Here is a 22435-nt window from a genome sequence, read left to right on the forward strand (position 1 = left end):
GCACTGACCTCACATGTCACAACTTCAAATGGTTTCAGCACCTTGCACAGCACTGAAAGGATTCCCCACTGTGCAAGAGTGAAATACATCCCCCCTCCTTTCCCAATGTCATGACTTGTGCAATATGCTTGGATGGCTTTGCGCTGTTCCTCCATCCTCTGAAGCATGTACAGGGTGGAATTCCACCGAGTTACCACCTCTTGCTTAAGTTGGTGGCAGGGCAAGTTAAACTGCTCTTGGAGCTGCTGTAATCTCCTACATGCTGTGGCTGAATGCCTGAAATGGCCTGAAATTTTACGGGCCACCGAAAGCATCTCCTGCACCTCACGGTTATTTCGTAGGAAGCTCTGCACCACCAAGTTGATGGTGTGAGCAAAACAGGGAATATGTTGGAAATCACCCAGCTGTAATGCTCGCACTATATTGTTGGCGTTATCTGAAATGACATACCCTGGGGAGAGTCCGAGTGGTATAAGCCATGCATCAATCACATCTCTCAGTTTGCGTAACAAATTGTCAGCCGTATGCCTGTTAGTGAAGCCGGTGATACAAAGAGTGGCCTGCCTGTGACAAATGTTACGTAGTGGTGTACATGCTGCTGCTGTTCCTGCTGGTGAAGGTGAATGACCAACCCAGTGGGCTGTCACAGTCATATAGTCTTTGGTTTGGCCACTTCCACTTGTCCACATATCTGTGGTTAAGTGAACAGTGGGCAGAATGGCATTTTTCAGCGCAATCTCTACATTTTTACACACTTTTTGGTATAGTTGTGGAATAGCTTTACGGGAGAAATGGTGTCGCGATGGAATTCTGTAACGCGGACACAAAACCTCAATTAACTGTGAAAAACCAGCTGCGTTTATTGTGGAGATTGGACGCAGATCTAACACTAACATTGCAGCCATGGCGTCTGTGATTCGCTTGGCGACTGGGTGACTGCTGTCATATTTGCTTCCCCTCGCAAATGATTGTTTCACAGTTAATTGCTGAAATGTAGGACTGCTCATTTTATTCACCTGCCTCTGGGATGACGATTCACCCCCAGCAGCAGCAACAGCAGCAGCAGGACTAACGCTTTCTTCAGAGGAATCAATAATAGTGCCGGAGTCATCCAGCCTTAAGTGGGATGCCGGGCTAACTCCGAGCGCTACTGAGGATATTGATGAGGATGGTGTGGTGGGTGTATTTTGTAGCCGTCGGTATGTCGGTGAGCGGAGGGTCTTAGCTGATGAGGGAGTGCTTGTATTCTTTTGGGAAGAACTTTCAGCTTTTCCCAACACTTTGCCATGAACTCTCGTTAAATGGCGTAACATAGACGAGGTTCCAAGATGGTTAAGGTCCCTCCCTCGACTGACTGTGGCTTCACATACACTACAAATGGCTATACAATTGTTGTCTGGATTTGGGTAGAAATAATTCCACACATAAGAAGTGGATTTTTTTGTTTTATGCCCAGGCATGACAATGGCCTTTTTCTTGTCACGTGCCAGAACTGCTGCCACTGGTGCAGGACTTACACAAACAACCTCATCCTCATCAACATCCTCATTAGCGCCCTCGTCGCCTACACAAATCTCCCCCTCATCCTCTTCTAATTCCAAAGTGGCATCCTCAATTTGGGTATCACCGGCTACACTCGGGCTATTAAGGCACACATCAGCAGAATGCTCACGATTAGACATCCCACTGTTGGATGGACTTTCCACAGGGATTGTTGTCATTTGTGAATCAGAGCAAATATTCTCCTGTAATGCCTCACTGGTATCTTGCAGCTCAGCTTTGACGCGTAACAGTAGTTGTGCACCAATTGTAGCCTGGGTAACTTTTTGGGATCTGCCACTAATAGCCAAAGGTGAAGGCCTCATTCTCTCTTTGCCACTGCGTGTGTAGAATGGCATGCTTGCAATTTTTTTTTTATCGTCACTTAACTTTTGCTCAGTTACACTTCTTTTTCGCTTCAATACAGTAAATTTTTTTTTGGTTTTTGTTTTTTGCACTAATTTGAAAACACTCTGTTGTTTGACATCGCCTTGGCCAGATGACGTACTGGGAACACTAACATCAGGACTGGTGACAGAACCTGGTTGCTCATTTAGATCATATGTGGACTGCTTTGAATCCATTCTGAGCGCAAACCACTGAGGAGTGCTAAAAATTATTGAGTAGATACTGCTGACAGATATGACTTTTGACAGCCAGAAATATTAATGCACAATTAGGGAGGACACCCCAAAAACACTGAGGAGTGCTAAAAATTATTGAGTAGATACTGCTGACAGATATGACTTTTGACAGCCAGAAATATTAATGCACAATTAGGGAGGACACCCCAAAAACACTGAGGAGTGCTAAAAATTATTGAGTAGATACTGCTGACAGATATGACTTTTGACAGCCAGAAATATTAATGCACAATTAGGGAGGACACCCCAAAAACACTGAGGAGTGCTAAAAATTATTGAGTAGATACTGCTGACAGATATGACTTTTGACAGCCAGAAATATTAATGCACAATTATGGGGGACACCCCAAAAACACTGAGGTGTGCTACAAATTATTGAGTAGATACTGCTGACAGATATGACTTTTGACAGCCAGAAATATTAATGCACAATTAGGGAGGACACCCCAAAAACACTGAGGAGTGCTAAAAATTATTGAGTAGATACTGCTGACAGATATGACTTTTGACAGCCAGAAATATTAATGCACAATTATGGGGGACACCCCAAAAACACTGAGGTGTGCTACAAATTATTGAGTAGATACTGCTGACAGATATGACTTTTGACAGCCAGAAATATTAATGCACAATTAGGGAGGACACCCCAAAAACACTGAGGAGTGCTAAAAATTATTGAGTAGATACTGCTGACAGATATGACTTTTGACAGCCAGAAATATTAATGCACAATTAGGGAGGACACCCCAAAAACACTGAGGAGTGCTAAAAATTATTGAGTAGATACTGCTGACAGATATGACTTTTGACAGCCAGAAATATTAATGCACAATTATGGGGGACACCCCAAAAACACTGAGGTGTGCTACAAATTATTGAGTAGATACTGCTGACAGATATGACTTTTGACAGCCAGAAATATTAATGCACAATTAGGGAGGACACCCCAAAAACACTGAGGAGTGCTAAAAATTATTGAGTAGATACTGCTGACAGATATGACTTTTGACAGCCAGAAATATTAATGCACAATTATGGGGGACACCCCAAAAACACTGAGGTGTGCTACAAATTATTGAGTAGATACTGCTGACAGATATGACTTTTGACAGCCAGAAATATTAATGCACAATTAGGGAGGACACCCCAAAAACACTGAGGAGTGCTAAAAATTATTGAGTAGATACTGCTGACAGATATGACTTTTGACAGCCAGAAATATTAATGCACAATTATGGGGGACACCCCAAAAACACTGAGGTGTGCTACAAATTATTGAGTAGATACTGCTGACAGATATGACTTTTGACAGCCAGAAATATTAATGCACAATTAGGGAGGACACCCCAAAAACACTGAGGAGTGCTAAAAATTATTGAGTAGATACTGCTGACAGATATGACTTTTGACAGCCAGAAATATTAATGCACAATTAGGGAGGACACCCCAAAAACACTGAGGAGTGCTAAAAATTATTGAGTAGATACTGCTGACAGATATGACTTTTGACAGCCAGAAATATTAATGCACAATTATGGGGGACACCCCAAAAACACTGAGGTGTGCTACAAATTATTGAGTAGATACTGCTGACAGATATGACTTTTGACAGCCAGAAATATTAATGCACAATTAGCGCTGGGGAGTGCCAAATATTAAGAAAAAATAATAAACCTCTATCCTCCTCTCTGCACTAGCGATTTTGGTTAGAGCAATTGCAAGAACAATATGGTATTCTCTGTCCCTGCTCTAATTAGCCTATGACTACACCCTGCTCTCTCCCTCTGTCAAATGGCGATGGATTGCTGTGGAGGCGTGTATTTATAAAGTTGAAGTATCGCGAGAACCGAGTCCCGAGATCCGACGACGTCACAATGACGTTCGGCCTCGATTTGGATTCGGAATGGGCGGGAGAGTACCGAGCTGCTCAGCTCGGTACTCGGATACCCAAAGTTCGGGTGGGTTCGGTTCTCGGAGAACCGGACCCGCCCATCTCTAGTTTCAACTAATGTTATCACAACATCTAGCACCCAACACTTATTATAATTATTGTGATTGCTTATGTAATTGCTGATGTCATAGTGGATGTTTTGTGATGTCAATGATCAGTGATGTATTAGATCATGTTTAAAAAGTGTTACCTTATATTATCTATAACATCTTAATTATGTAATTGTCATATCTAGAGTTCCCATCATTTTTTTATGAAAAATGAGTAAACCCATGTAACCTGAATTTCACAAAAATCCATCTCATGCTTAATTTTAGGTTCCAAACAACTTAAATGAGTTATTAGAATTGGCAGAACCTTTTGGTGTATGTAAGCTGTCAGCAGTGTTGGATATGTTAGTCCACTCAGTGTTAAACTTAACCAGCGTCAAACTTTCAGAACAGGAATAACAGCAGTTATGCAGGTACACACAGGGTTAATGGCTGCAGCAGTTGTAACAGTTATAGAATACAGTTATGGTCATAGGATCATACAGCAGGGTTATAGGGTCACACAGCAGCAGGATGCTGATGTTATTAGTCACCTCCTCCTGCACCAGTTGGCTTTAGAGGAACAACAGAGAGAGTATGAGAGGGGAGACAGCATACTGAGTGCACTTCTCTCCAACAATTAGTAGTTAATCCCATTTATTCTGGTAATTTGAGTGTATCATACATATAAAATATGAGTTAATAAGCATTAGGTGAAAAAGGGGGACTGCACTGTTATATACCAGTGTACCTGCAGTAATAAGTAATAATTTTGTTTGTCTAAATATAGTACCCTTTTTCTAAATACTTAATATATCCATGATATATCCAGATATACTTTGCTCTGGAATTCACCATGGACACTAAATTATCATAACTTTTGACTGAATAGACTTTCAAGCAGTGAATGAAAAATATCCACACTATCCCTTTGGTTCAAAAAACTACTTTATTTTATGGATAGCTCAGTTCCAAGACCCAATGAGATGTCTAGGAAGTAATATGGCTCATTATACTTATTTTCCTATACATTTTACTAACTTAATTAAGTCAATACTGTGGTAAGCACACATTTCCTTACCCATAGGTCTTCGAGCCACTGTGTTGGACGTCTGAAACCCTCTTACCCAAACTGGAAGACTATGAATTCACATACCCTCATCTGGAGCATATAATCCTTCAAATTGGAAAAAAATTCCCTTACTGAGTAGTTTGTGTATATAATTCACTTTAACAGGAATTCCAGATATCTAATCCCATTACACAGCACCAGGCAACCCAATAAAGCAGTGATTCCTAACACCAGTCCTCACGCACCCCCAACATTTCATGTTTTCAGGATTTCGTTAATCATTCACAGGTGACTACTTGGCTGGGCCAATAATTATCCCACCTGTTCAGAAATCCCCAAAACATGAGCTGTTGGGGGTATGTAAAGACTGGAGTTAAGACACACTACAATACACTATTTAATTTTGCAGAATACCCCCTTACTCTAGTCCTCTACTGCAGCTAAGTCCAGCAGAAACTACTCATAGTGGGGCCAGACGAAGGGACATTCCTGCATATAGAGAAATGTGCACTGATGACATACATATAAACACTATCAAGTTAATGTACCTTTCATCACAGGTTCATAGCAGAGCTGACATCTCTCCTGGAATAACGAGCATTCTGAAGCATTTTGAAGGTCATTGCACACCATTTTGCTTGGTACGAATTTGAGATAAGCTGGAACCTCTGTAACATACATTTACATAGTCAGTCAACCAGTATTTAATGACTGCTTTTATGTAATTGGTTTATTTGTCTTGCAGTCTTACCAAGCCACTTTTAACTGGTCTAACCAAACAATGTGTTGAAATGAGCAAGTATTTCTTTTTTTCCCATTCTCAAGAGATTTATTCACTGACATTTTTTTTAGAACAACAATTTTGAAGAAATTTGTAATGTTACTTGATTTTAAATGTGTGAAATTGTATTAGATGAAACCTTATTGTGACAATTATATTACACAAGTTAACCCGTGCATGATACTCATGCATTCTAGTCAAATCAAGCTACTTAAGGTGTTAAAAAGGTTCTTGTCATGCATTTGGGCCATAGCCCAGGCCTCAACCACCAACCACTCCCCACTGTCACCCCCGGCAACCACCAGCCACTCCCAACTGTCACTTCTCCTTCAAGAAATATATATATATTTTTTTTAAATCTTTATAAACACTTTTAACAATTAACAAATTAAATTAACAAATTAAAAACATCTTAGTATACCACATTTCAGCCCTTTCTGAATTTTTTTTTACACACACACTAAGAATTTAGTAGGTCAGTGTATAACTCCGCCCAGCAGGTGGCGCTGCAGCTTGGTTTTATTTTTACACACACACACACACACACACACACACACACACACACACACACACACACAGACTAACACGCCACTAGACATTTATATTATAGATATATGGTTCTGATAAGTCATACAGATGGCTGCTTTATTATTCACGGTTAACAATGCACTTTCTGCACTAGATGATACATTTGTTATTATGCTTCCTTATATAGAAATTGTTACCCACACCCCTTAAATTTTAAGCTCATTTGGGCAGGACCATCTTTACCTTTTGTTTCATGTTTTTATATGTAATTTTTTTGTGTCATGATCCCCTCAATGTAAAGAGTGGTGTAATGTGGCAGCACTGTTTAAATAAAGGATAATATTATAATAATAATAATAATAATAATAATAATAATAATATATTTTAATAAGTAAAAATCTACCATTTTGAGCATCACTCTGAATTTATACATCATGGAAAGCCGTGTACGCTTAAAGATATAGGAAATCATTCTCATGTACGAAATGCTGTAAAACCATTATTGATTATACTTCAAGAAAAAAAAACGAATGCAGGTTGTATTATTGTTGTATTATTATTGTATTATTATTATTACTGTTATTATTATTATTATTGAGTAAATTCACTTTCCAAATTATTACAATGTTTACTATCCTGCAGGGTACACATTTGTACTTATGAAAGAAACAGGGATATATTTCTGATACAATAATAGTTTATCTTATGTTGAATGTTAGCTTTATGTTGAAGACATGAAGGGGCTTTTTTTCATTAACGTACGAAAATGCCGATACGTGCTGTAATTTGCGTTATCTTGCTCTGTGCATAATTAGAAATGAACTATACGCCAGAGAATGCAAGTGTATACAAGTCATACACAAAGGACACTTACGGCAGCCTACGATTTCATGCGCGGAACACGGAAGAGAATGGTTGTATGCAAGTAGTCAATGTACAGTAAAGACGTGCCAAACTCAAGCCCATGCAGCAGCAGTCGATTCAAGCTTTGGCATCTCTAAGGAATGCGTTGTTCTGTCGTATCACTTGCACCAACTACAGGTCAGGTGTAAGTGATGAGGGTCACATATGCATGCTAGGACATGTGTTTGCAATCAAGAGCAACTGTAAAAATGCATTATTTGTACAGTAGACATTGATAACATCACAATAATATATTTTATGGGAGGGAAAATTGGGGGCATGGGGGAAAAAAAGACCTTAAAGTCTATATTATTAACAGGTGACAATAATTAAATACTTTTTTTTTTTTCATTCTCCTAGGACTTTATATTGCACATATTTATTGTACATATCCTGCAGTGTATTGTGTCTGTCTCAATACGGCATGTGCAGTGTACCTAGACCCGCATACAACAAGAGACACTTCTTCATATCCACTTCTAGTTGAGTACAGACGTGCATATGCCTGATTTACGTGCACTTAAGAGGAACCGCGTATTACGTTAGTTTTGCGTGCCTTTGTGTATCAAGCGCAATATATATTTATTCAGGTTCATGAAAATAATATATGGCATATAGCATTATGGAAATAGCAAATAAATTGATTCTATTAATATTTTAATGGCTATTGAAGTACAATAAACAATAGCAGAAAATGTATTTGTCTCCTATACTTTTTATCCCTGTTCTACCAAGAAATAGGAAAAACAACACAATTCAGTAAAGCAATTTACCTGGCAGTGGTACGTACGAGCCTTCAGCATCATTACTGAAGTTGCTGTACATCATGACAAAGGCATCTCCTATAACTCCAAAAATAGTTTGGCCAAATTCATATAAACCTTGAAACAAGCTTGAAAAATCCCAGTGGTCAAAGTCAGCCAAAGTGACCACAGGTTTTTGGTCAGGTACAATACTGGTTGTTTCCATATCTAGACGATTTATATCTGCTAGAAAAAAATTCTGGAATGACTGGTCAAACTCGAGACGGAAGTTTCTGAAAAACGCAATGCTTTGATTAAACATAGCGCTGACATCATTCATAAGTTGGCTGAATGTGCTCTCTGACTGGCTGAGCTGGGCAGCCATATAATATTCACCCATGATTTTTTCTTCAACGTTTTCAGAGATGAGATTCAACGGTGGCCACTTTTTGAATGATTCCTGAGCCTGTTTACAGAGAGCACATCATTAAAAATACAAATTGTAACATTGTAAAATAAAGTTTTATTATGTTGATCTTTATCAATTAAAGATAATGGACCTGATTCATTAAGGATAGTAAAGCAAAAACATGAGTAACTTTGAACCTTGGCAAAACCATGTTGTATTGGAGGGGGAGGTAAATTTAAAATGTGAGGACAGATTTATAATTGGGGTAGAGCATGTCCTTGATCAACTTTTAATGTCAGTGTAAAAATAAAGCTATCAAGTATTTGCATCTTACATGAAAAAACAGCCAGTATTTTACTTATATTCAAAGTTATTCATTTTTTTGCTTTACTTTCCTTAATGAATCGGGCCCAATCTGTTATGTTTTAGCACAGTTATTTCACTGAAACGGGTTAATATTTATTTACTTAATGGTCAAAAACTAACTTATTTTAGGCTGGTATTATATTACTCTCATGATTAATTTACGATATAAACGTAGCTATACCAAGCAGTATTTTAGGAGAAAAGTTTAAATTAATGAAAAAGACAATCTTAAAGTGGAAGTAAGTTGGATTACGTTGGCTAGTGGATGAGAGCTGCTTTGATTGACTACTCGCTTATAGACCCCATGTGTGGTATGAGTGAACTACAATGTATCAATGAAGTTCATGGATACATAGTTGGGCAGCACTGTGACTTAGTGGTTAGCACTTCTGCCTCACATCACTGGGGTCATGAGATCAATTCCCATCCATGGCCTTATCCTGTGCGGAGTTTGTATGTTCTCCCCGTGTTTGCGTGGGTTTCCTCCCTGTGCTCCGGTTTCCTCCCACAATCCAAAAAAATACTGGTAGGTCAATTGGCTGCTATCAAAATTGACCCTAGTCTCTGTGTGTGTGTGTGTGTGTGTGTGTATGTATGTTAGGGGATTTAGACTGTAAGTCCCAATGGGGCAGGGACTGATGTGAATCAGTTCTCTGTACAGCGCTGCGAAATTAGTGGCGCTATATAAATAAATGATGATGATGATAATGAACTTCATTGATACGATGATGTTTATTCATAGCCACGAGGGGTTATGCGCAATAAAACAAAGTAGGATAACTTCTGTTCAACTCTAAGTCAGGTCTATAATACTATTGAGACAATCGTGTATGCCTTTATGTTGGAAAACTAGTTTTAAGTATTGCATACATGTGTTAAAATCAGCACATCCTGCTATTTCCTGATTGTATATAGAATAAAATATATATGCCTGTGTATAGAAATGTCAGAAAAGCTCAGTATGGCTCCAAAAAGAACAAATCCCTAAAATAACAAGATTATCAAAATATGCTGCTCTTACCTTAACAAGAAATGTCTGTAAACCCTGCTGGGAACAGCTGTTGGTGTAAAATGTAATGCAAGACCATTCAAAGCAAGCTTTACATACATCCCACTTATTTTTCAGCAATTGTTTGCACTGTGTTTCTGCTTCGCTCAGCTTTTCATTAATGTCCTCAAACAGCCTCACAGTCTCCTGTTAATAATACAGTATAATTAGTACAACCACAAAGAATAAAATAGTTTAGTTTAAAAGTGTAGGAATGAATATGTTATATGTGAACCAGATATCCTGCCCGTGGCTAATGAATTCTATAGTATATTGCACAGTTTTTGTTATTTATTGAGGTGTGAAGTTTTTTAAAAAAATGCTCCACCTAATTACAGATAAGAGAAGCTGTGGGGAAATGTTATACAAATTGGGTTTTTCGGCAGAACAGGCTGTTTCACAGAGGTGCACAAATGAGGAACACGACAAATATTGTGCAGAACAATTTTGACCATTTTGCTCATCTACTGCATGCTTTGCTGTCTGTAGTGTCTTTTTTTTTTAAATTAAAAGTAGATTGTCATGACCCCACAAGTATTCGATCTTAAACTTAAAACTATTACAATAATAGCCTTCCTCTGTTCAATCCACGTATGCTATAATAAACAAATTCCTTGCTGAAACTCAGCTACCTAAACTATCACAGCACTCTGCAGCGGAGCAGGGAGATTATAATAAAGGAAATAGAGACCACCAAAAAAGATCAAAAGAATGATAAATCCCCAGCACCAGACGGCTTCACAGCTGCATATAATAAGAAAATCTCTGACCTGCTGTCCCCCCACTTGCACTCCCTATTGAATAAAATCTTGAAGTGTGACTCCTTTCATAGTGATATGGTAGAAGCCAGGACAGTAGTGATTCATAAGAAGGGAAAGGATCTACACAACTGCTGTAGTATACCAAGCTGTAGTATACCAAGCTGTAGTATACCAAGCTGTAGTATACCAAGTATACTACAGCTACAAACATATTTTATTCTTCAACACAGATGTTAAAATCTATGCTAAATTAAGTCCTTTCTTCTTTCCCTGATTTACTATAATTAGGTAGGGTTTGTCCCGGGATGTCAGGTAAGGGACAACACAAGGTGGGCTGTAGACCTTATCCACATCATAACCTCCAGGAGATCACCAGCTATCAGAGTCAGAGGTCATTCGTCTTCATGTGATCCCTTAGGACACTGAAATCCTCAAATATAATTCCACTCTCAAGTGGCAAAAGAAAAAAAAACACCTACCCCCCCCCCAACCCCTAACTGGGGCAAGCCTGATATTTCTGGGAGGTCCACAGTGTGGTTCAAAATTGGACTCAAGGAAGCTCATGCTCTCTGGGCACTCACCCTTTTGAGTATATATATATATACATATATATATATATATATATATATATATATATATAGACAATATCCTATGTCCAAGGATGTCCAATATACGTCATGGTCTCTCACAAAGCAGAATGGGAGAGGTATATTGGCCATTACTAGACGAGGGGGCATGAGAGGACATGAAGTTGGGTATCGCTAAAAATTCCATCTCAACCAGGATTAAAGAAATGTCCTACAAGGTGTATTTATTATAGATGGTAATACATCCTGGTTAGACATCGTAGGATATTTCTCATTACCTCACCTATTTATTGGAGAAACTTTCATCTCAGGGGTACTCTGATATACATTTGGTGGACTTTCCTGTGATTGTCCACTTCTGGAACAAAGTCTGCAGACTTCTAAACAATTGATTTGAGGCCCCTGTGGAAAGGGACCTGTGAATAGTAATCTTGTATTATCTCGACCCATGATCTTAACATGTATTACAGAAAGCTGACCATACGCATCTTGGTTGCAGAAAAAGGCTTCTAGTAAAGAATTGAACTTTTTTTTAACTGTGTTATTACTATTGTATTTATTATTATCAGGTGACATTAATTCAAGATGTTTCTTATTTTCCTGTGCATTCTTTTGCAAACTTATAATCCACATAGGTATTGGACATATCCTGCACCGTCTTGTGTAGCAGAGCACAGCAGACCTGCCCCCGATTTCAAGAGCACACATATCTTGAGATCCGTGCCTTGATGAATTCGGGAGTGCTCAAAGCCTAAATACATGTTTATAATACTAAACTTGGGTTGCGCTCAGAATGCCCCTGCCATGATGAATCAGGCCCGCAATGGGTATTTTCTCCCTCTTCAAGAACATTACCCCTTAGCATACCCACCACCAGGGGAGGGCTGGCAAATTTTAGCCCGGGGAGTAAGACTCGACTCAGCAGCCTATTAGAAACGTTGGAAAGAAAAAAAAAATGCAGGTGATCCAGCCCTAGGTAGCCCACTATGGGACCAGTCCAGCCTGCCCCTGCACACCACTATTTGGCACCCACTCCTGATCTACTTAATATGTTAATAAATAAGAGTCCCCACATACCCCACCTACCTATTATACTGCCTCTCTCAAAAGGATTATGGCAAAACTTACAGTTGCTTGTATGGTTTTATAAGTGTTAGTTCTGTTGTTCTGTTTTAATGTTTTATGTTTGTAACCAAAATAAATAATGATAAAATAAATCTGCCTGTGTGGTGGTGTAACCACTGTCAATATAAATAAAAAAAAAAATAGCAATTGCTGCAGGGCAAATGGCTGATCAGACACTTCTCTCACACTTTGCAAATGTAATCCCTATGCTGTTTCCTTAGCAGAGTGTAACTAGCACTTACATTTCCTACAAGTTCTTCTTTGGTGGACTGGGCATACGTGGTACCCTGGATCCTCCTTGTGCATAAGAACTGAGAAGCTCAAATTGCTTATCACACTACTCATTTCACATACTGGTGTCTGCTAGACCCAGCATTAGACTAAATTCACTAGTGAAGTATGATGTGGTGAAGTTTTATCTCCTATCACTTTTATTCTCACTCTTTCTCATACTCACTCATCACTATGCCCTCATCATTCAACACTAATGCCTGATGGCTCTTCCCTTACCCTTTACCACTCAGTACTTGTCCCTCGTCTTTCATCACTCTGACAAATGAAGATATGCCGTTTGACTGTCATTTTTGATTTTGACAAATGATGATGTCCTAAAATTAACACTGCAATATCTTTTTAGTTTAACAGTTTAATTTTGTGGTTAAAGCTTTGTATTGTATCGGTCATAAAGTTCCTAGGAATGTACCTCTGAGCCAAAGCAGAATGCATCCCAATGAAATGATAGGCAGAGACACGATCTCTACTAGCTCAAAATAAGTGCAAAAAAGGCAGCGTACTCCTCCACACAGGAACGAAAGCCCCTAAATATGAACAATTATCTTCCTCAAACCCATGCACGTTGGCGGAAATCTAGAATACTTGTGTAAAGAAAGTCACACAGCTCCACCAAAGACATTTTGTAAATGAGGCCCACTGTGTCATAAGGTTCTGATACTGTCAGCTATACTATATTTCATTATAATTTATATAGTGCACCACATGTTACAGCCACTTCCATTCACTTGAAAAAGTATGATGATGATAAAGTTTCAGAGACCATGGCTGAACTACTGCTGGTTCATCCAGTCTAGAGCATTGCCCTACAAGGTCCTGATTAACATAGGTGCTGTTGGGGCTGACCTATGTGTGTGTGTGTCACGGTATCAGATGTTAGAATAGATCTCGAACCCCGCTCAGGTGTTGACTTACCTCCAAGAGGTGCAGAGTCTAATGAGAAGAGAGATATTTTCCAGAGATTGGCTGCTCTCTAACCTCAGGTCGCGGTCCTCTAGAAGGCACAGAACAGGGTATCACAACTGATGAGATGGAAAACTGAGTTGGAGCACCGGAAGGTAAGTACATAGAAAGAGCTGAGGAATGAGATGGAATGGTAACAGAGCACTGGAGTGTGGAGATCCTAGTAGGTAGTGGAGCACAGGATTGGAGCTGATGCGCAGTATTCTGAGGAGCGGGACGCAATCAGGGTTGAGAGATGGATGACCCAAACTAGAGGAAGAGGCGATGAACTGCAGAGCACAGGAGCGCTGAGATCCTGGTGGACAGTATAGTCAAGAAACAGAATCGATGATGATACACAATGCTTTGCAGATTAGCCACAGATCTTGATTGTGGAATAGGTAATACCAGTACAACTGAGAAGTGACAGCTGCAGGTAATTGGAGTGCTGAGGTTCTGATGGGAAGTATGGCCTGGAAGCAGGATCGATGATGATGCGCAATGTGCTGCAGGTTTTCCACAGGTCTTGATCATGGTACGAGTAACACAAATACAATTGATACCAAAAGAAGTTGACTGGAGTCAGAGAGAACTGCGTCCTCACAGGGAATGAGACCTGAAGATCTGACAACGGAAGGTAGGAGGAGGTGTTTTAAATAGTGAACTGACCTATGGTCAGCCATTGTGAATCCAGGGGAAGTTTGAAAGTGCCGGACTTGCACATGCGCAACAACTGCCGGCCAATCTTCCCAGGAACGCCAAGTACACCAAACGTTAGCGGTAGTCAAGGGAAACCACAATATCAATAATCCCAGAAAGACTTGCAAGTGAGATGTTTGATAGTGTGCCAGTTTCTAATAGATATATTAGGTGGAGTTAGGTATTGAAGACGAGGATCAATTGGAAAGTAACAATTGACACTTTTACTTTGTAATCCAGATATTCTTCACGGCACCTGAAAGACTAGATCTGTGCTATTTCCCTTGCACATGTGGCCACATTGTTCATAGATCTGGTCATTTAATGATGGGCCAAGCAACCAGATTGTACAATGTCTACATTAAACATAAAATAATCTGGGTGATGTTTTGCTTATGCTATAAAGTAAATGCAGCAAATGGCATAGTTGCCAATGTTTTCTCATTTCCAGGGACAGTCCCAGATTTAAAATTTTTGTTCATGGAAGTGTCCCTGTTTTTAAACATTGACCATATGCACAATGAAGAGCCTCTCGTATGTAGTTTTTACTAATCTTTTCTTGTTATCTAGAATTTATCTGATTTAATAGAAAGTCTGAAACATCTACACCAGGGATCATGAGCTTATCTGCATCAGAGCAGCAGCAGAGTGTTGCTGACAATTATTTTAAGATGTTAGCAACTATGCATATGGGCAGATTGTATAAAGACCTGCACAAACTATTATTATTAGTTCTCCAACAACAATCATCTTAGTTTACATTGTAATTTAGTTGTTAGCTACCAACTGTGAATATGAAATGTAGAGTGAGAATGTTGAAATAGAATGTGCACATATTTGTCATTCCTTGTTTACATCCGCTCAGATTGGGGCCACTAGAAGGACACGCAGGGAGCCACTGTTTATTCCAAGCTGATTCTTGAAGTGAGCAGATGTAGGGGAAACATAAAAAGTAAAGTGGATCATAAGGACAGTATAGTTCATTTAATGTTTTTATTTTGTAATGTCCCAGTGGGAATGTTCCCGTTTAATAAATGTTTACTTTAAATGTCTACACTGGAAGTGTAATCAAACTGTGATAGTTTAAAGCAGTCAACTATGTTACCTATTTAAATTGAATCTTTTCCAAGAAAACCATTTTGAAAGACTCAAGAACTGCCTGGTAGAAGAACACTCATGATTGCGATGTCAGCAAGTGAATAAACATTCCGTTTCCTTTGACTTTTGCATACAAATAAGTTAAACTCCAACTAGGATCACTGGTTGCATAATTGCTGACTTTGTATACTTGTTGTACTGCATTGCACATGCAGAAAGAAATGGCAGTTATTCATTTTATTCATACAAATTCCTGATAATGCTGATTTTTTAAATCAGCAGTGCTTAAAGTTTTTGTACAGACCTCAACTGGGTTGGGGTAGAGGGCTGCAAAGTTCCAAGCGTGTTTCTAATATGTATGCTGAGGCACCATAATGTAGAAGCCAGCTCCACAACTACAGGGGTAAAAGTTGCAGCTTGATACATTTACTAGGGCTCTTCCTACACCCGTGGGCAGTGGGTGTAGGGTAATTGTTAAAAAACAAATGAACGTCAATTTTATTTGTGGATCTACAAACCCCAGCCATACTGGCCTGCCCTAAACAGTCTGGGCATGCTAATGCTTGCAGAACTACAAACATCAGCATACCCATGGCAGCCAGGCCATGCTGGCACTTGGAGAACCACAAGTGCCAACATGGCCTGACACCCATGCCTGGCTGTGGCCTGTAGTTCTAAAACAAATATGTTATAAAAACTACAACACCCTTTTTTAAACAACAACATTTTAACAAAAATAATAAAATCCAAATACATAACACACCCTCTTTAATACCACATCTATTTATTAAAAATAATAAAACCCTATATACTCACTAATATGATGTCTTCTTCTTTTGTCAATAGCTTTTAATCCAAACCCATGTCCACAAATTTTTGTATTCCAAAATAAGGTCCATGAAGTTGTCCTCAAAATATTTGTAATTCCAAAAGTCCATGCCTGTAAACAATCTTCGGATCTTCGGGTCAGGGAGACCCCCCATTTGTAAATCCATCTTGATTGAAGTCTTTTTTCTTCGGGTCAGGAGGACCCCCGTTTTGCATAGCCAAACCGCAACATGCTTGTTAAAAAAAATAAACCCAGTAAACACACGACGGGAACTATGCTTGTACAGTGTACAAGCAATGCAACATTAATGAGTATAACAGAGCCACAAGCTCTATTTATAGATAGGGATATCCCATGACCAAGTGGGACTTGTAGTTCCACAAACAAAAGTGTGTCCGTTTGTTTTTTTACCACTTTCATCGCCGTTATTACCCTACACCCACTGCTTAGGGGTGTAGGAAGAGCCCTAGTGCTTTCAGCACTGAGCTGGTTATTCCTAGAGGGGGACCTGCACATTTTGTTTTTGCAGATCCCACTCCCTAGGGAGTCCAGCTCAGCGCTGAACAGCCTGTGGTTGACTTGTCATTATGGCAGGGGGACTCCTGCCATGTGTCCCCCTGCTATAGTGCAAACCACCCACGGCTGGTTTGCCTAATTCTGGTTATGGGAAAATCGGACGGGGGGGGGGGACCCCATGCAAATTTTTCCCAGATTTGATTCAATCAGTCACTAGCTACAGGAGTAATTCCAGAGGACTGGAAAAAAGCAAATGTAGTCACACTGCACAAAAGTGGAAGCAAGGAAGAGGCGAGCAACTACTGACCAGTGAGCCTTACATCAGTAGTAGGGAAACTGATTGAAACACTCTTAAAAAAAAGAGTTGTAGAATATCTCAAATCCAGTAACTTACAGGATCCAAAACAGCAAGGCTCATGTCAAACAAATCTTATTGACTTTTTTGACTGGGTGAGCACACAAATATCAACTTTAAATTTCAGTGTACATATAAGCTATCAAGTATTTGTGTGCTACATGAAAAAAACAGTCAGTATTTAACTTATGTGCAAAACAGAATACTAATTTTCACCCTTTTTATTGTAACATGGTTTTATCCAGGAGACTTAAATAAGAAACTTCTTAATTTAAGTTCCTTAATGAATCAGGCCCCTGGTATGCATTTCTGACACCTATTGGTTTTTGGGACCATTTTCCTGAAATTACTGCACTATTAGGTGCCTTGTCCTTCTATTTCCCTGTTTCAAATTATGGTGTATTAGTGCTTATAATTAATGTGAATATTTATAATGCATATCAATAAAAATGTATGTTTTTTTTCAAATTAACAATCATTAAGTGTCCCAACAGAATACAATTTCCTCTCTTCTTTGGTTTTGTACAATAGTTTTTGTAAATGATATAAATTTTAAAGCCGCCCTACCACAGTTGCTGGTCCAAGTTTTGATTTAGAGCATTTAGTTTAATTTTGCCTCCTTCAGCCTCTCAGTATTACTGCATCTGGATATAGTGCTGTTTTGGAGAAAGCTACAGCACAGCAGGATGAGTGAATGGCAAAGCATATTTTTTGTGTAATAAGTGAATTTACTGTATTCCTATCAGATGTGGCTTTTAAGTCCCACAGGGTTCTGTCCTTGGCCCTCTGCTCTTTTCTCTGTATACCTCCTCCCTGGGTGAACTCATCAGTTCCTTTGGCCTTCAGTATCACCTCTATGTTGATCTTATCCCTTTGGAAACCAGTAAAAAAGAGATGAACTGCATACATGATCATAAGTCAAGAGGCAAATCGTATAAACCTGGTATATAGGTGAAAAATGATATCTAAAAAAGTATACCCAATAACATAGAAATATGTCATAAGGACAACACAAGTGAAAGCTGATAAATCATTTGGGCAATAAAATATAACTAAAATGTGCTGTTTTCCATACCAATCAAATAAAAACTATCTGTTATTTTTCTACTGCAATTTAAATAATGAAAGCAATCATCTCACTGCTTGCAATGGGTTACAGAACTTTCATGCACATAGTATTATGGAAATGCTGTGTTTTTATTAGCTAGCCATATGTAAAAACCTTGTTGCCTTAAAAGAGCACTAAACCCCCAAATTTAAATTTACATATATGGACCATGAAGGTAAAATAAGTTTTTCAGTATTAACCTGACATTACACTGCAGCGGTGTTAAAACCCACTCCTTAACTTACATCAGTAACGCCTCCTTAGAGCTGTGTCCCAATGAGATCTCATATAGGTAAAAATACTGTGTAACGGAGACATTAATGTCCCTGCTCACAATATGCATTTCTGAAAAATAAGTCTGCAAAGATGTTAGTCACAATGTGCCTGCTTTGTTAGCGAAGTACCTCCCTCATAACATACTTACTGCAGAGGAGTGGAAGAGAGCAAGTTGTGTATATTTATTTAAGTATAAACAGTCAAGTTGTCTCATGTATTTTATTCAGCTTAGTAATATACAGCCTCTGATATATATTAATATTAATATGTAATAGTGGCTTGTTTGCTCTTTAAGAAATTACATACAGTGTTATGTACCTTGCTTCTAGTCAGTCCTTAGTAGGTGCCATAGCCAAGAACTACTGCCTGCAATAGATTAAAGAATGAACAGCTGCTGCAGTACCACCTCTAGTCAGGGGGTGGCAGGGCAGAGCTCCCATATTTACAAATAATAGAATGTGTTACTGGGTAATATTTCCAATAAACAAGATGATTGGACATTCTCAGAAATACTTGTAGACCTGACTTACATATCCTACAATTAATAAAATGTACCATTTTTTCTTCTTTTGTTTTCCTGAGTGATTTCAGTATATTTTCATGCTTCTCTTCATTTCTTTCCATAATTTTCTTCATTTGCTTTACACCCAGCAAGGCTTTCTTTACCTCTTGCTCCACATACTCCTCTCCGTGTTTTGAAAGTGCTGGATATAACAAGTACACAGTAAAAGTTTACAAATAACATTAATAAACAACCACATAGTCATGATGCTTAAGTACAAAGAGCTCTTCTAAGCATTTTGTCACACTAAGCAGAAACATTGTTATGGCTATAGACTAGAATTCTAGTAAGTAAATAAACATACTTTTCACTTTAGTTCATTTTGAAAAGAAGCCCATTGATAGGAGCACAACCACAATTAATCTTTCATTTTGTTTTGTATGCACATTTTTCTTCATTGACAACACCACTTTATCTCTTTTTACTTTGTTTACTCTGCTCTTTACTATGTTATTAATAACACATATTAAAAAAAGTCCATCCCAAATGTGCCATGGAAGCTGTGTTAGGTGCACTACGTCTTATGGTCATTCAACCTTCTCCATGGTTAAGCCCTGGAGAACTGATCACTATTTGTGCTACAGAAGTGAGTTTCGTCAGAACTCATGTGCCAATTGGGAGAAATGGGGTACATTTATTGAGTTGTTTCAGTGGAAAAGCATTTTATTTGTGTTTATTTGGGTACACCTTGGAAAATATGCTGTTTAACACTTTTTGATATGTTTGATCAGGCTCACTGAGCACTGTACTTTGCCATTTACTCATAAGGATCTGGATTACAGGAACATAAGTAGTTTTTCTTTCATTTTCCCATTTGTGGACTGCAATTATTTGAACAGGGTATTGTTAACAAACAGACAAATGGGCATCTGCCCATATCTGACCACTTGAAAAAAATCCCTTTTTCTCAGTTCCGCTACAGATTTAGCAAGGATTAAATTCACACCTGGCGCATCACACTGCCATCCACGTATAGTGCCATGGTGCTTTATGGTAACACAATGTATTGCGTTGCTGAGGTTATTCAAAAGCGATAAGTTGCTTCATGTTAAAGATTATTGTATCCTTTTTCTGCAATTAGATATCATTTGAAGCAATCAACCTGTGCATGTGATGGGGACCCCATTCACATAAATAGGAAAACTCAGTACATAAATAAAAAAGTGAATAAAAACATTATGCACTGCCTCCAATAGGCTACCAAATCTGCACTGAATAGAGTTGGGGATCAGCTGTGGTAGACAGGGTAATAGTTAGAAATTAGAAATCTGAAGTGGCAACTTTGACACCTCAGTTATCTCAGTATAATGGGATGGGGGTCACCCATTCATCATTATACCAATTTATAATATAAAGTTAAAATTGCACTTACAAATGGATAAAATACTTTAAAAATACAAATAAGACTCAATAACTTTTTCCCCTTTATTGCAAATAAAAATCTTCTGTCACAACATAATCCAGTAGATATAAAATAAAAAAACCTAACACCAATACTACGCAACAAAAACTGTTCAATAGAAGCATCGCCGCAGAATTACAGTGAACTGTATTCTGTTGTTTGAATTTGCCAAGCAGTTAAGGTTTGGTCATGTTATTTCAGTTCAGTCATTTGGTTTCCTTTGTAGGTCGCTGGGTAATCTTGGGGTGAACTTCAGTACTGTCCAATCTCCAGTATTTATGATTATTGTAACCTCCTCCTCACTGGCCTCCCCCACTCCCATCTCTCCCCCCTCCGCTCTATACTCAATGCAGCCGCAAGACTCATCTTCCTCTCATGCCGCTCCTCCTCTGCCACCCCTCTCTGCCTTGCCTTACACTGGCTCCCCTTCCCCTACAGAATCCTTTTCAAACTCCTCACCACCACTTACAAGGCTCTCTCCAACTCTACTGCCCCTTATATCTCTAACCTCCTCTCCATTCACACTCCTGCCCGCTCCCTGCGCTCGGCCAACGACTGCCGCCTCTCCTCCACTCTTATCACCTCTTCCCACTCCAGAATCCAAGACTTTTCCCATGCAGCCCCCCTTCACTGGAACGACCTCCCTCGTTCCATCCATCTCTCTCCTACTCTGTGCTCCTTCAAACGTGCACTCAAAACTCACCTCTTCCTCAAAGCCTACCAACCATCTACTTAACCGCCATCTCCTCCCTTTGCTCGTCCTCCCTTCTCTCCTCTTGCCTCAACTGGCTCCTCTTGTGCCTGGTCTGTTTACCCTCCCTTAGGATGTAAGCTCGTATGAGCAGGGCCCCCTCCCCTCCTGTCTCCATACCTGTTCTTCCGCTCCGTCTTTACTGCATATGACTAGCCGGAGTCTCTGAAGTATTGGTACTTTTTGTTCATTGTTCTGTATGGTTTCACCCTGTATAGTCTACTGTTAGTACTGTGTGCGGCGCTGCGGATACCTTGTGGCGCCTAACAAATAAATGATAATAATAATAATAACCATTTGTTTATTTTTAACTATTACAGCTATTGTGGAACTGCATGTTCAAATATTGTGGGGTCCCTTGGAACTCAGTAGAACCCTGTTTAGCACAGGGAATTTGAACCGCAAAACAAATGAAGGCTTCCATAAGGAAAACCAGACAAGTGCTAATAACTCTGAGGCTCTTCCACCCCTGGGTGGTGGGAGTTTGGTAATGTAATGTGCAAAAAAGGAGTACTATAGTATGTGGAACTGTAAGTCCCAGCAAACCCCAGCAGACATTATCTGTTTGGATATGTTCGCACTTCTAGAACTACATATCCACGACTGCCAGAGCATGCCGGCGCTTGCAGATCTAGTAGTGTCAGCATCTATTATACATATATATATATATATATGTATATATATATATATATATATATATATATATATATATATATATATATCTAATATATACACATATATGCAAAAACATACTAGTAGGTTAATTGGCTGCTATCAAAGTGGCCCTAGTCTCTCTCTCTCTCTGTCTGTCTGTCTGTCTGTGTGTTTGATAGGGAATTTAGACTGTAAGCTCCAATGGGACAAGGACTGATGTGAGTGAGTTCTTTGTACAGCGCTGCGGAAGTAGTGGCCCTATATAAATAGCTGCTGCTGCTGATATATATATATATAGATATGTATATATATATATATATATATATATATATATATAAAATGTTATTTATTTATTTATTTTTTACAGAGGCCACAATATAGTTCTGCTCCAAACTAAAAGTTTTGTCTTTTGTCCATTTAGAGTATAATGAACATATTGGATACACTAAGCTATAGTAATGATGAG

At 39.0% G+C, this 22435-nt stretch overlaps 1 protein-coding gene across 1 annotated transcript in view; it reads right to left on the reverse strand.

Annotated features, from left to right (window-relative positions):
- CLUL1 (clusterin like 1) overlaps window positions 1-22435 on the reverse strand; it is a 41256-nt gene that overhangs the window by 10497 nt on the left and 8324 nt on the right. The window contains exons 3-6 of the mRNA XM_075213387.1: window positions 19156-19304; window positions 9987-10160; window positions 8221-8656; window positions 5784-5903 (exon numbers count right to left, since the gene is read on the reverse strand). Coding sequence (XP_075069488.1) covers window positions 5784-5903; window positions 8221-8656; window positions 9987-10160; window positions 19156-19304 — 879 coding nt within the window. The remainder of the gene's footprint in view (window positions 1-5783; window positions 5904-8220; window positions 8657-9986; window positions 10161-19155; window positions 19305-22435) is intronic.

The sequence above is a fragment of the Mixophyes fleayi genome, chromosome 5 (assembly GCF_038048845.1).
Source record: "Mixophyes fleayi isolate aMixFle1 chromosome 5, aMixFle1.hap1, whole genome shotgun sequence".
NCBI lineage: Eukaryota > Metazoa > Chordata > Amphibia > Anura > Limnodynastidae > Mixophyes > Mixophyes fleayi.